A 15,684-nucleotide genomic window follows, 5' to 3' on the forward strand; every position below is an offset into this window, starting at 1 on the left:
TTTCATATTGGTAACATATTGTTTTGATTATTATATCTTTGTAATATGATTTGAAATCAGGGAGCATGATAATACCTTTTGTTTTATTCTTTGTCAAGATTGCTTTGGCTTTCAGAGTCTTTGTGATTTCATATAAATCTTAAGATTGCTCTGTTTCTGTGAGAAATGCCATTGGAATTTTGATAGAGATTGCACTGAATCTGTAGATTGATATGATTAGTATGGACATTTTAACCATATTAATCCTTTCAGTCCATGAGCACCAAATCTCTCTCCATTTATTTGTGTCTTCTTCAATTTCTTTCATTAATGTATTATAGTTTTCAGTGTACAATATGTAGTTTTCAGTGTATACTTTTTTGCATTTTGGGTTAAATTGCTAAGTATTTTATTTCTTTGATGCAGTTGTAATTGGGATTGTTTTGTTTTTCTTTCTGATAATTTGTTATTAGCATATACAAATCCAATGGATTCCTGTATATTAATCTGGTATCCTGTTACTTTACTGAATTCATTTATTCTAACCATTTTTTTGTGGAGTCTTTAGGGTTTTGTGTATATGATATCATGCTGTTTGCAAATAGTGACAGCTTTACTTCCCTTCTGATTTTGATGCCTCTTATTTCTTTTTCTTGCCTAATTGCTCTCACTAGGACTTAAATACTTTATTCTATACTAATATTGAATAAAAGTGGCAAGAATGGATATTATTGTCTTGTTACTGATCTTAGAGGAAAAGCTTTGAGCTTTTCACTAATGAGTATGATGCCAGCTCTCAGCTTGGCATTTATGACCTTTATTATGTTGAGGTATGTTTCTTCTGTACCCATTTTGAGAGCTTTGTATCATAAATGGATGTTGAATTTTGTCAAATGCCTTTTCTGAATTTGTTGAGGTGATCATATATATGCTTTTTATATTTCATTTGTTAATATAGTATATCACTTTGCTGGATTTGTGGGATATTAAACCACCCTTACATCCTTGGAATAAATCCCACTTGATCATGGTATATGATCCATTTAATATATTGTTGATTTCAGTTTGTTAGTATTTTGCTGAGGGCCTTGCATCTGTGTTCATCCGGGATATTGGCCTGTAATTTACTTTTCGTAAGGCATCCTGGTCCAGTTTGGGTATCAAGGTAATGCTGGCCTTAAAAAGTGAGTTTGGAAATGTCCTCCTCTTTTATATTTTCAAAGACTCATATTTAATTCTTCTTTAAATGTTTGGTAGAATTAACCTGTGAAACCTTCTTGACCTGGACTTTTGTTTATTGAGAAGTTTTTCATGACTGATTCTATGCCTTTACTAGTAATCTATCTGTTGAGATTTTTCTTTTTCTTTTTTTTTTTAATTTTTTTATTTATTTATGATAGTCACAGAGAGATAGAGAGGCAGAGACACAGGCAGAGGGAGAAGCAGGCTCCATGCACCGGGAGCCCGACGTGGGATTCGATCCCGGGTCTCCAGGATCGCGCCCTGGGCCAAAGGCAGGCGCCAAACTGCTGCGCCACCCAGGGATCCCCTTTATTTTTCTTTGATTCAGTCCTAGTAGGTTATCTATTGCTATGATTTGGTTCATTTCTTCTCGGTTGTCCAATTTTTTTGGTATATAGTTTTTCATAGTAGTCTCTTATCCTTTCTATTTTTGTGGTGTCATTTGTAACATCTCTTTCATTTCTTTTTTTTTTTTTTAAATATTTTATTTATTCACGAGAGACAGAGGGGGGGGGGCAGAGGGAGAAGCAGGCTCCATGCAGGGAGCTTGATGTGGGACTCGAACCCAGGACTCCAGGATTGCGCCCTGGGCCGAAGGCAGGCGCTAAACCACTGAGCCATCCAGGGATCCCCATCTCTTTCATTTCTGATGTTACTTATTTGAAACCCTTTTTTTTTTCTTGGTGAGTCTAACCAAAGATTTGTTGATTTTTGTTATCTTTTCAAAGAGCTATTAGGTTTATTGATCCTTTCTGTTTTTAGTCTGTTTCCACTCTGATCTGTATTATTTCCTTCTTTCAGCTAACTTTGGGCTTCATTTGTTCTTTTTTCCCCTCCTCTGGTTTCTTTTGGTGTTGGGTGTTAGAGATTTCTCTTGTTTTTTGAAGTAGGCCTATATTGCTATAAACTTGCCTCTTACAACTGCTTTTGCTGCATCTCATAAGTTTTAGTATGTTTATTTCCATTTATATCAGAGTATTTCTTAATTTCTCTTTTGATTTCTTCTTTGATCTATTGGTTGTTGAATAGTGTGTAGTCTAATCTCCACATATTTGAATTTTCCAGGTTTTTTTCTCCTCATAACTGTGATCAGAAAAGATGATTGATATGATTTCAGCCTTCTTAAATTTATTAAGACATGTTTTGTGGTCTAAAATATGATCTGTCCTGCAGAATGTTCCATGTACATATGAAAGGAATGTGTATTCTTTTACTTTTGGGTGAAAAGTTCTGAATATATGTTAAGTCCACCTGGTCTCATGTATCATTTAAAAAGGCCAGTGTTTATTGATTTTCTGCTTGCTTGATCTATCTACTGATGAAAGTGGGAGATAATGTCCCCTGTTATTATTGTATTGCTATCTGTTTCTCCCTTTAGGTCTGTTACTGTAGGCTTTATACATTTATGTGCTCTTAGATTAAGAGCATAAATGTTTACAATATTTATAAAATATATACAGATATTCTCTTGTTGGCTTGGCACATTTACCATTATGTAATACCCTTCATTATCTGTTACCGTAGTCTTTGTTTTAAAGAATATTTTGTCTGACCTAAGTATAGCTATCCCTGCTTTCTTTTGGTTTCCATTTGCATGAAAAATCTTTCTCTGTCACTTCACTTTCATTGTGTCTTGCCCTTCTTGTAAAATGTGTCTCTTGTAGGCAGCATATTGTGAATCTTCTGTTTTTATCCAGTCACTGTATGTCTTTTGTTTGGAGAAATATTTAAAGTAATTATTGACAGGTATATACTTGTCATTTTGTTAATAGTTTTCTGGCTGTTTTGTAATTCTTCTCTTTACTACTTCTCTTGCTCTCTGCCTTTGTGATTTGATGATTGCCTTCAGTGGTTTATCTTTTGTGTATCTACTGTAGGCTTTGCTTTGTGTTCAGCATGAGCTTGATATATAACAACCTCTTGACAGTCTTTTTTAACTTGCTAATGTAAGTTTGAACACATTCTAAAACTGAATTTTTACCCTCCCTACATTTTATGTTATTGGTGTCATACTTTCTTTTAATCTCATGTATCCCTTAATTATTGTACTATTTTTACTACCTTTTAATTTTAACCTTCAGAGTAGCTTTATAAGGGATTAAGTCACTACCTTTAGTACTTACCTTTACTAGTGAAAGTTAAACTTGGATATGTTTTCCTGTTACTAAATAGCACCATTTCTTTTCAGCTTAAACAAGTCCCTATAACATTTCTAGAATGGCCAGTTTAGTGGTAGTGAACTCCTTTTGCTTTTTGCTTGTCTAGAAAATCATTTCTCTCTCAATTTCAAAGGACACTTTGCCAGGTATTCTTGGTTGGAAGTTTTTTACTTTCAGCACTTTGAATATATTGTGCCACTCTCTTGTGGCCTGCAAATTTCTGCTGACAAATCTGAGAGTCCCACGGGGGTTCCCTTGTATGTTGTAAGTTGTTTTTCTCTTGCCACTTTTAAGAGTCTCTCTTTGTCTTTAACTTTTACATTTTAATTATAATGTGTTGTGCTGTGGGTCTCTCTGAGGTCATCTTTTTTGGAACTCTCTTGGTTTCCTGTCAGGATTTCCTTCTTTTTTTATGGCTGAATATTCCATTATATATATATATATATATATATACACTACAGTTTTTTCTCCATTCATCTGTCTATGGACCCTTAGATTGTTTCTTTGTGTGAGCTGTCATAAGTAATGCTGCTGTGATCATAAGGTGCAGTTACCTCTTTGACATAGTGTTTTTGTTTCCTTTGGTTATATTCCCAGAAACAGAATTGCTGGATCATTTGGTAGTTCTACTTTTAAATCTTTGAGGAAGTTTCATACTGTTTTCCATAGTGGTCATGCCAGTTTACAGTGTGGGCAACAGCTTTAAAATGAAAGAGGCCACGAGCAAATAAATAATTTTTGAGAATCACTAGTATTAATTATCATAGGCTAATAAGCCTTATAACTTAGCTTCATATTCAGCTGCTGACTCATACCAGGGGCACAGGGAAGCTGTCACGGCCCCCTCTTCCCAATACAACCAGCTGTTTCTTGAATGCCTGAAATTCTGTCAGTTAAGGCTTTCTCACCTCTAAAAAAAAAAGTGAAGTATTTTTGGGCAGAAGCACTCTCTCTGTCTTTACCTACTTATTAACTGTATCCTGTTCCCAAGCATTTACTGAGTACTTCCTGTATGCATGGTGTTCACTGGGTAGAGTAGTGGTTCTCAAACTTTTTTGCTTGCCTACCTCCCAAAACAATTTTGAAAATCTTTGAATCACACAGATTTAAAATTTGACAGCTAAGCTTTTGATAATAAATATACACATGTAGGGTATAATTTCTGATATACAAAAACTATTTCATTATTTAAATGTATACAAAGAAATCTAAATACTGTGTTGATTTGGAATATCATCATCTTTTAAAAATATACGGACAAGCTCTTTTTTAACAAATGGAACATTTACATTACTTTTCTCCTTGAGCCATTATGTCCCTTTCACTTGTCCCACAGATTTTTTTTTCTTAATGTCAGATATTTTATTGCTGGTGGTAGTACTTTACTGATCTTCACAAAAAAATAATGTATATAAATTTAAATTTACTTGAAAATTTCCTGTGATCATAAAGGCACTAAATGTTATGGATTTTACAGGATTGGCTGGTTATTACACCTAAAAACACACAGTTTATCAAACCAGTGAATATTTTACAATTTAATAACTACTAAGGAAAACAATAGTCTTGGAACTGTATTCTTACAATAGGATATATTGAGATAACAGTTTTTGCAATAACTGGTAAAGTAGTTACTTATTTCTGAAATGAAACCGGGTTCAGCATCCTGTTTTTGTATATTTACAGGTAAAAGTATCTGGAATGTCTTGGTCACAAAAAATAAGTGGGAATGGAAAGGATTTTGTTAAAGCAACATCATTCAATCCTCTGAACTCTTAAGTTCCAATAGTCACTTAGTAATCTGTCATCAGTTTGTTTTAAATACATGCTTTATTTTACAATTGTTTTAGATTGACAAAGTTAGAGATAGTAAGAGAGTTCCTGAATACTCCTCACCAGTTTCCCCATTGTAACATCTTCCATCACCCTGGTATATTTGTTGCAACTAAGAAACTGGCATTGGTACATTACTATTAAGTCCATCAATCTGTTTTTATAATGATCTCTCAGGTGTTAAGTCAATTTGATATTTCTCCCATTTTGTTGAAAGCACAGAATTAGAAACATCTGAGTAGTGAAAGGATTTGTCACCCAGCCTTTCCCTTTCTTGTTTCCTGGAAAGTATATAAAAAAAGGCTTACTAAGACTTGCCATGTAACTGTAGGTTATACCTTTCACTTTTGGGGTTCTCTTTCACTTGTCATATCTGGTATACTGAAAGAATTAGGAAAACCATAATAGTGACCATTTTAACCTATCTTTGCTAATGCCCTGTTTCTTGATAAAATGCTTTTTGTCTTAGCACTTATATCAAAACCTTGAAGCTTCAGATTTGGCTCATTTAATTTACAGAAAATATTCCAGGTTTGCCATTGAACTTAATTGTAAAAGTAGTCCTGCTTGTTAAAGCACTCAGTAAAACTAGAATTTTTTTTTTCAATGTAAGCAAAAATGTTAATGTTAATGAATTTGAATCCCTAAACAGACATGTAGACCTTGCCTTGAGTTGGTGGTCCAGAGCCTTCCTTAAAAGACGTGGCCATCTGGAATACCTCTCACCCCTGCTTTCTTGGTTTGCTCCCACTGGAACATCCCTCAAGAGTGATGTACTTTTTGATAAAAACTGGAGGGAAGAGAAAAGGGGAAGTGTCTAAACACAAACTACCATTGTTTCCACTATCTTTAGTCTATGATATATGTGAATACAGAACATCCCCACATGAGCAAAAATACCCATTTCTCATACCATCCTTATACTTAACAGAAATACATGAAAGACTGAGAAAGCCCTGTATCCCTATTCCCGTGGTGGGAGAGGGGGAGTGACATCCCAGTAATGAGAAGTGGGACACGGGTGGTAGTGCAAGGATATGTGGCATGAGACCATCACTCAGGGTAGATCAGTTTCAGGAAAAGTATATTAAAAGTTGGGGATTGGAAATTAATTAAAACTCTCTGGACAACATACCTTGCAGGACTCTTAGGAACGCCAGGGTATACATACTTGAATCTGGTTGGTACTGGGAAGAGGCCAATGAGCACGCTGATAACCATCCCACCAGGAGGGTGGGGAGTCCCCAGGGGCAGCAGGGCTTGCCAACAGCCACCATAGGGATCCTTCTTTCTCCAAGGCTGGTTTTCTTGAAGAACAGCTGGGTACCGTCTAACTCCTGGGCTGGGGGAAGGTTAGAGGGTTATGGAGTTTCGTCTGATTTTTGGCTCTTTGAGAACTTGTGATCAGGAAGTTTGCTTTTCCCCCTCAAACTTGAATAGTGAACAGACATCTAGAAAGCAAAGACCCTAATTAAGAGATATTTAGTTGGTCTAAATTTATGAAAATGTTGTTGTAGATTGTCACTCTGCAGTAAAATTTTGCCTTCAAGTATATTTTTAATACACAAAAAATTTATTTTGTAAAAATATTATATATTTTTTATGTATTACAAAGTGATAAAAATACAACTAATACTCTTCATCGAACTCTCGGACTTCACAGAGCTTGCGGCTCCCACTTTGAAAAAGGCCAAAAACTGGTTGTGCTTTAGTTTCCTATTTCCTCCAGGACCATGGGCAGGGCCTAGGAGCCACCTCCCTGTTAGAAAAGCCCAGATCCCTTTGGTCTCTGCCTGTGTAGCCTCATGATGACTCTTATCTTTGTGCAAGAAGAAGCAGGGGGAAGTCAGCAAGGCAGCCAGCGCGGATAGCACCACTGAGGGAACACCGGCCGATGGCTTCACAGTCCTCTCCACCAAGAGCCTCTTTCTTGGCCAGAAGGTAGGCAGATGTGCAGCCTCAGTCTGCTCGCGGCCCTGGGACAGACGGGTGGAGGCCACCTCTGCTGCAGGAAGGCCTGGGGATTCCCGGAGGCTACTCGTGGCCTCGTAGGTGTGGGTGGAGGAGAGGGTGGCCTCAGGGAGGGCCGCGGCAGGAACGCTGGGGGAACGCTGGGGGAGTCTGTCCGGGCAGGTGGGAAGAGGAGATAGTGGTGAAAAGAGAGAAGGCTATTCCTGTGGTGGTGTGGGGTGGGTTGGGTGGGGGGTCATTCAGGACAGCCTGGGCTTAGTCTGCAGAAGGAGCTGCTAATGTGGGATAAACTGGCTATTACATAGCCCTGGCCAGAGAAAAAGCCCAAAGTCAAAGCTGGGTTTGGCAAAGGAAAGGTCTAGCAGACAGCCCACTCACTCCGGTGGGCACTGCAGGCAGAGCCTCTGATCTGGGGGCGGGATTGTTTTAGACTTCCTTAGGTAATGGGTACACTGAGCCACCTCTCGACTCCTCAAACCAATCTTTTGTTTGTTTTAACCGTGGGCACTGTATTTTCAGCCATCCCAGTGATGCAGCTTTGCCAGGACGCCATGGTTTTGTAAAAGATGATTCACTTTTGCTGAAAATAAAAATGATGCAAAGGCTTTTAAGACCTGAGAGTGAGAGTTAATTGATATTTCTCTATTAACACCAAAAAAGGAGGGGAGGGGCTGGAGAGAGAGGGAATTCCGCTTCTTTTATTTTTTAAATCCTACATGAAAGAAAATTAAAGGCATGAATTTGACCTTCCATGTAAATTGCGCTGTGGCCAACAACTTGGTTCTGAAGCTGCATCATTTTTACAACCTCACTGTCAATTTTCTTTCGCATCTCAAGTGACACAGCCCTCCTGCTCCTGCCTTGCAAGTGCTCTTCCTCCTCCCCCACCCCCCTTCCTGTCCTGGTTGCACTCAGGCTCTCATGATGCAATTCCTGTGGTGGACCCTGTGTTCCAGCAAATAACCATTGCAGCTGACATTTTATAACCATTATCTGTATTTTTGTATGCATTTTTCAAAGGAAAAAAATAAGCAGCACTTGTCATCTTAAGGTCTGGGGCTTTGAAAGTTTTCGTTTAAGGTATTTTTGATTTACTTAAAAAATTTCAACTCAGCAGTGGAGGCCACCACCTGGGTCTACTTTCACACCCTTTAACATGTCCTTTGGGGAATATATTGGACGTTAATGTGAACCGTCATCCCAGTTGCCGTGGTTTGAACTTAAGTGTGAATACTCTCTGCGGTTTAGGAGCAGCTCCCGTGTGCTTCAGAACCTTGGTGCAGACCATTAGCTGGGCTTGCAAGCCTGCGAAGTAGGTAGAACAGTTCTGTCCCTCCCCCTCCCCACGGTCCCTCACTCTTTGCTCCATCCTACCTTTGAGTACCCTGACGCTGGCCTCTCCCTTGCCTGTGATCTTCTTGCTGCCTCCTGCCATCTACCCCAAAGCCAGCCTCCCATCAGAACTCCTTACCTCTTCTTCCTGGACAAAGTCATGTATTTGCACAATAGTGGCACTCAGACACACAAATGTCCACGTATGGATGGATGCCCTTTTGATCTTGGGATTGGGGTCTTGTCTGAGCTCTGCACTCTGTGAGCCCTAGAAAGGAGGTGGCTCAGGCTGCAGACAGCTTGCTAGTTCTGCTGCCACCAAGCAGTGCTGTCCTCTCCACCATTCAGGGCACACCTTGGTCTTCAGCCTCAGGGCTGGGTGCCACAGGCATAACAGTCCTAGAAGGTACAAAGCAAATACGGACTATTCAGGGCTGGGGAGACCAAAAAGCTGTAGAGAAGTATCGATACTTCATAGTAACCTACAGGGGTGTCATTTAATGTCATTTAAGAAACAGGAAAAGGGAAGGAGTAAACTTGACAGAGAAACTTATGTGCTGTTGGATGTCCTGACTTTGGAAGGGAGATTCTGAAAGGATTGAGCCCAACCCAGTGTAAAACAGCCAGCTGTCAGAGAGGGAGTTGAGTGCAGAACCAGGTGGACTGCCCACCTTCTTTCGCACCTTCACTACCGTGAGGCTGTGCCTCCAGGTTAATGACCTGAGATTCCTACATCCAGGATGAGGGACCCCCCAATTCAGTACTGCACGTGCCCTTGAGCAGTGTGAGCTATGTCTCCCCAGATGTGGTGGCGGGATAAGGCAGCATTTCAAGCCAGCCTGGACCTCAGTGTCAGAAAGTGTGTTATCAACCTTTTCTGGAACCCTGGGCCCCTGAGGTGTGACATGGAGCAAGTGTTTGTCATTGGGAGCATCATTTGCAGACAGTACTTCCTGGCCCTTTATTGGTTATGGCCGTGAAAGTCATAGCATGTAATGCAAAAGGAGCAAGAATCCTAAAACTGATGTGAATTTTCACACAAAGCACATTTTAAAATGGCATTATCACAGATGACAGTTTAGGCTCAGAGTTCTGGAAATGTCCTAAAGGGAGTACTTGAGAATGAAGAGTGTGTAGTACCCTGTACTCTCTGCATCTTTTTTTTTTTTTTCCCATCTGTACAGTGAAACCTATGCTTGGATCTTGCAAGCTAGTGATGGTAGAGAAAGGTGACACTGTGCCCTGCACAGCCCTACCAGGCCCAGTTGCTAAGCTACTCACAGGAGAAGCCGGCCCAAGGCTTAGGAGTCTGGGATCTCATTACTGTGGCTGCTGGCGTGTTTCACATACTCAAGTCTCAGGAGTCGTCATCCTTGTTACTCCACTGTTACCCAGCGTTCACACACATTGTTGAGTTATTTTCCAAAAGAAGACAGCGCTGTGAACGTGCCTTCATCAAATGTTTTTGCTTGGTGGTTCAACAGAGATTCGCAGCTTCCTTTCAGAGATTGAAAAACCTGACAGTTTTATTTCCCCCCCAGATTCTTCCAATGTGGACTCTACAAATCTGGGTCAGTGGCAGTAAATGATTTAAGGCTTTCTTTGTAGGGAGAGGATTTATTTGAGGTGGTAGAGGAGGCTGCATGACGAGACTATGAGTGAGTCCCAGGCTGTCCGCATTGTAACCACAGTTCTGTAGGCCGCTGAAGGCAGGGTCAGGGTATGTGGGTTTTCTCCCTTGCATACACACACACCCAATTCCCAAGGGCTGGAAAACTGGAAGGAGAGAGGGAGTGAGTAAGGCAGTAGTAAAGAGGGAAGGGTCGATGCTCTCTTTCTACCCTCCAGTTGACGATTGGTATCTGAGACACCATGAACAGTGCTGCCTCAGCTCCCGGGCCTCTGGCAATGCCCACATCTGTCCTTGTCTTTGTGTGACAGGCTCTAGGCTGAAACCCACCAGATGCCACCACCAGACCTGAGGCTTTGGTGAGAACTGAAGCTGGGGATATGTGCAGGGTGGGTGCCAGAGCTCAGATAAAGGAGCCCCTTCATCCCAGAGGCAGGGCAGGAGGGGGCTACAGAGCAAATGTGGTTCTCCCATCAGAGGCTACAAACAGTTTTGTTTTGTTTTGTTTTAAGATTTATTTATTTATCTATCTATCTATTTATTTATTTATGAATGATACACATAGAAAGAGAGAGGCAGAGACACAGGAGGAGGGAGAAGCAGGCTCCATGCTGGGAGCCTGACGTGGGACCTGATCCCGGGACTCCAGGATTGCGCCCTGGGCCAAAGGCAGGTGCTAAACCACTGAGCCACCCAGGGATCCCCTACAAACAGTTTTATGGAAAACCTCACTCTTTCCATCTACTTTGGTTGAAGTGGACTTATGACAGGAAGAGAGTTGCATTTTCTAGGGTAGCACAAGGAAATAGGACTGGTCCATCTTCTCCCTTCCTTGTCCATTATTAGGGCATGAAAGATACCAAAATTACAGGCTAGATCCAGCATGTCACTTGGATACCATTCATCAGTTAGTTTTATTTCCTAAAATTGAATTTTTAACAGTATGTAAGATAATAAGAGATTCCTGTAGCCAAGTAGGTCATGTCAAGGCACAGCCCACATGTCTGTCTAGTAGTTCTAAGCCACGGCTCCTTTCCTGCCATTGGCAGGCCGCCTCCCGAGCTGCAATAAGTGGTGGGAGCCAGCCTTCCTTCCAGCACAACCAGGTTGGCTCTGAGCCCCCTCAGGTCCAAGCGAGGCCAAGGGCCCTATTCCTGAGCTCTGGCATTTCTATTAGCCCTACTTTAAGAGAAGGGAGATGTTCATCTCACCACAGAGTCGTCAGGACGTTTGAGATTCACTTCCAACTCTGTGTGCCTGTAGCAACCCGAGCACCGTCTCAGGCATTGGGTGGCACTCAGTGTCAAGAGACAACCCACTATACCTTCCAGGAGCTTCTGCTAATGAGTTCACTCACGCGGAGAGAACAAGGACTAGTGCAGACATAATAACCACTAGAGGGAAGATGCGGGTATAGTAGAAAGATGGGCTCCAGTAGAGCCAGTAAGGTTAATCAGGGCCCAGAAGTGGGAGACGCTTGCAGGACCCTTGCTTGGCTAAGTCCCCTTCTCCCGCCTGCAGCCAGGTAGGACCCCTTCTGCTCTGTAACTGGCAGCACCCCTGGTCAGTCTCTACAGTGGCTAACCATCGGTAGAGACTTTTAGTTCCCCATACTGTGGTTTAATACGTCTTTCTCCATCGTTCCCAGTGAGAAGACAAAGAAGTGGTCACCTTGACCAGATTCTGAAATCATTAATGATCCTCCCGCCTCCCAGAGAATTAGACTAAATACGAGAATATTCACAGTTGCCCAGAAATCTTACTTGCCCCCACCCCCCTGCTCTGCCATGTGCTGCAAATGGGCCACGGGGCCCTTGCGGGGAGGAAGGGCTGGGATTTCTAGGACTGGCCATCCTCCCTCGTCCCACTAGGCCTGTTTGCATGTGTCCACCGGACAACAGACAGGATCCTGGTCAGACACCTGCACACATGGCCTGTTTGTACCTCGCGCTCACGGGTTCTTTTCTCCTGTCCAGGGGAGCTACGCCCTTTGTCCTTGATCATTTCACTGTTGGCTTCTGTCCACTCACCTGCCTGCCCCAGCTGAGCTGGTGCCCTTTTCTCTTTCCGAAGTGCCTGCAGCAGTTGTCCTCTGCCCTCCCCACACATTCTTTCCCAGACATGCACACACGGACTCCCGCCACCCCAGACACATGCTTTATAGTCCAGTCCAGAGGTGGTTTTTAAAAAATACTTCCAGGTATTTAACAGTGGCAAAACTGTTCCACGGCTCAGGCCCTCACTCTAGTGAGCACATAGTCAGAAAAGCAAGGCTCAGACGTGGGGCGAGGGAGACGTTAGCTAGGAATTCTCTTTGCTGGTGGTAGTGGCTCCCTATGGTGCAACATTCTGTGCTTCCAACAGTGGGGCATCTCTTGTCAGGAAGGTGAGGAGTCCAGAGCAAACTTGGAGTTCTCCAAGGAATTTGTTCTATTGGCAACCACTCTCTAGCTTCAGTACAGCCCTGAAGCTCCCCACCTGCCCCACTGCCCACCCCCACCCACCCGGTTTCTCCAGAGAGCCCATTCCCCAGGCAGAGGCAGTCTCCTGGGGTCTTCTCTGCTAGCTGAATCAAAGCCCAGGGAAATAGCTGATTTTCCATTGTGCTCGCAAATAGGAATTCAGAAGCATCTATACCATTGGAAAAAAATAGTGTGAATTTGAGAGATTTGAACATGGATATTTTTAAATAAGAAAGTCAGAGATACCTTAAAAGTATACTGACTCATACCACACTAAGTGAAGTGTTGCTTTCTCTTTTTTCTCCTTTCCCGTCCTCCCTCAACAATCTCCCACTACTTCATAGGGTAGGGTTTTGAGGTGTGGGGTTTTTTTTTGGTTGGGGGAGGGGAGAGGCAGGGAGTATTAGCTTAATCTGAATTTTTATAAACAGCATTTGCTTATAGATGCAAAGATGGGATACTTATGTGATACCATAATCAAACTCTTCACCTTGTCCTGAATCCTGACCTTCACTTGCCTTCCTGAGTACCCCCCCGCCCCACCCACACCCACACCTCTTCTCCCTGACCACAGCCCTGAGCACCCTAGCCCTGATGCTGGTCCCTTCTCTGCCTCTGTCCCGGCCACAGAGCCTGCACTACTAAGCTCCACTGTGTGAGGTCACCTCCAGGGGGCTTCCTAGGGATGTTGGTGGCTCCCAGCAGTGCTGGGAACCATTCCCCAGGGAGTCCCCATGGAGAAAACTTGTTCCTCTTCCATCTTACTACCTGGAAAGGGAGCGCACTGCCCTGTGCCAGGGGCCTAGCCCAGTCTTTCCCCAGCCATGTGACCAGGCTGATTTCCACAAGTGCTTTCTCACAAGGGATGAGTTTGGGTTGAAGCGGGTCTTTTTTTTTTTTTTTTTTTTTTTTTTTTGAGAATCTATGTGTTTCTGGAAATGAGAAATGTGGGTTTATGTTTTTGGTGCTTATAGAGTATCAGGTTTTCTGTTGGTTTGGTTTTTCAACAAAACATTTAGCCCCAGAAACTCAGTGCCTTGGCCAGGTTGCCACGAGCCTCCCTGCCAAGAGTCTGCACACGGCCCCCTCACCAGAGTGTGAGTGCAGACAAAGGCTCTGGCCCTGCTGGGCCCTGTGGCTGCAGGCGGCTCTTTCAGCCTAGCTCATAGTTGGTCCTGGGCGCCAGCTCCTCTGGGGACTGCTGAGGCATTGCTCTTTGGTGCAGCCGTTAGGAATCCATGTCACTGAATGCTAGGCATCTTAGAGCACACTTTGCTTCCTAAGAACAGGAAGGGAAAGGGTAGGGCCTGGGATAGTAGTCCTGGGTCAGCTAATTCCTCTTGCCCCTTTGACAGCTGAATCTAGAATTCAGGGCTCCTTTCAGCCAGAAGGTTGCTACAGCAACAGGATAACTGTGGGGAGGGAGGACATCCAGTGGCTCTTCAAAAAGAACCAGTTGGTTTCATGCTCATGAAACTGGGGGGAATCCTCAACCCAAGCAGGCCTCAGTAGAGTGAAACACTCGAAGATACACCCTGTCTCGTAGAGAGCTGCTGTTTCTCTTCCTGGCTTTCACCAGAACTTGAGCATTCCCTGACTAATAGGCATGTAAAATTAGATGTTACTAAGCAACAGACCATCTTGCTCCTTACCACCTCTGAGCAGGGCAGGGAGCCAGCCAGCCAGTAGTCAGGGTGATAGGGAGAGCTTTAAAGACCCACAGCCACTTGGAGAATGGCAGAGCTACTGGGACTTTCCCAAACCATCGAGGACTTGTGTACCATCCTGGGGCTCAAAGAAAGGGTCACACATAATGTCCCCACTCCGGCAGTGAGTCCTTGGATGCTGGGGCCTGACAGCTGCTATACTTGGTTGTCTTCAAAGGGAAGTGGATCCACCAGTCCACATGGCTTATGCCTCCTTTTTGCCCTGCCCCAGGTATCCCCCAGCAAGTCCTGGACCCTCAGCCTAGCTTCCTTCCAGCATCCTGAGCAGCACTCAAGTCTTGTTTGAAACGGATTTGTTTTAGCCAATGACGCCCCCTTCCCCTATGCACCCAGTGCACCTGGAGTGTCCACTGCCCTTCATCTGTATCCCAAGGCTCACTTCTCTGTGACTTCCCGGCTGTCCTGTTATTTCCCACCTCATGCTTTTCTTTTCAGCTGAACCTTATTCACAGTGAAATCAGTAATTTAGCCGGCTTTGAGGTGGAGGCCATAATCAATCCTACCAATGCTGACATTGACCTTAAAGATGACCTAGGTAATTGGGGATGGGGTTTGGCACCGCCAGCTGTCAGATGAAAAGTTATGGAACCCAGAATTTAGGCTCTTCATCTTCTCAAACATCAGGTGGACAAGGCAAATTCCCAAATCCAAGATGATCACATGAGGATAAATCCTGAATGTTTACTTGCTCCAAGCCATTTCAAATGGAAATGATCTGATGACGTCTTACTAAGTGCAATTGGCTACTTTCCCCTTGATTGTCAATACATCGCCATCTAAATTCTCTTCCATAATGATCATACTGACTGCTGGTTACTTGGGAGGGATTTTTTTAAAAATGTGTTTGGTTTTTTTTTAGAACTGAAAAATCTCAGGTTGCTACAAAATGATAGTTTCTCCATTTAAGCCTTAATCAGAAATGACAAAGCATGAACGCACTTGAAAAGGAAGACAATTAAACTGCATCAGTATATCGTTGTCTTTAATCCACCAGCAAATTGGTTTCCCCCAAATTGACCATCTACTGTCATTTCCTCAGTTTTCCCTACAAACTGAAAACAGTATATGACTGCATGCCAACTTCATGAATTGTTTGATTAGAGGATGATGATAAACAGGACAGCCTCTCTTTCTGAGTGAGTTCCTATGGGGGGAAAACTCTGCCCCAGAGCCATGCTGTCTCCACGGCTCAGGGCAAGCTCGGGGTGTACCCATCAGGTGTCCCGTTCTGTGGCTTGATCTTGGTACAGATGAACTGGCAGCTCAGGGAAGGCTCCTGTCCTCTTAGTTTTGAGCCTCGCTGGGGGCAGCAGACTAACAGATGCCCACGGATGGAGCCTCCTGCCCAA

The 15,684-nt window shown here is 43.1% G+C and overlaps 1 protein-coding gene across 14 annotated transcripts in view; it reads left to right on the plus strand.

Annotated features, from left to right (window-relative positions):
- The window catches only part of MACROH2A1 (macroH2A.1 histone), a 78,516-nt gene that overhangs the window by 45,214 nt on the left and 17,618 nt on the right, over positions 1-15,684 (plus strand). For 5 of the 14 annotated variants that reach the window (XM_072728559.1, XM_025994871.2, XM_072728558.1 and 2 more), the window contains exons 5-6: positions 7,044-7,154; positions 14,771-14,870. In XM_072728559.1, the coding sequence (XP_072584660.1) occupies positions 7,044-7,154; positions 14,771-14,870 (211 nt within the window). The remainder of the gene's footprint in view (positions 1-7,043; positions 7,155-14,770; positions 14,871-15,684) is intronic. The other 9 variants (XM_072728567.1, XM_072728566.1, XM_072728565.1 and 6 more) reach the window with 3 other exon arrangements.

This window comes from Vulpes vulpes, chromosome 12, assembly GCF_048418805.1.
Source record: "Vulpes vulpes isolate BD-2025 chromosome 12, VulVul3, whole genome shotgun sequence".
Lineage (NCBI taxonomy): Eukaryota > Metazoa > Chordata > Mammalia > Carnivora > Canidae > Vulpes > Vulpes vulpes.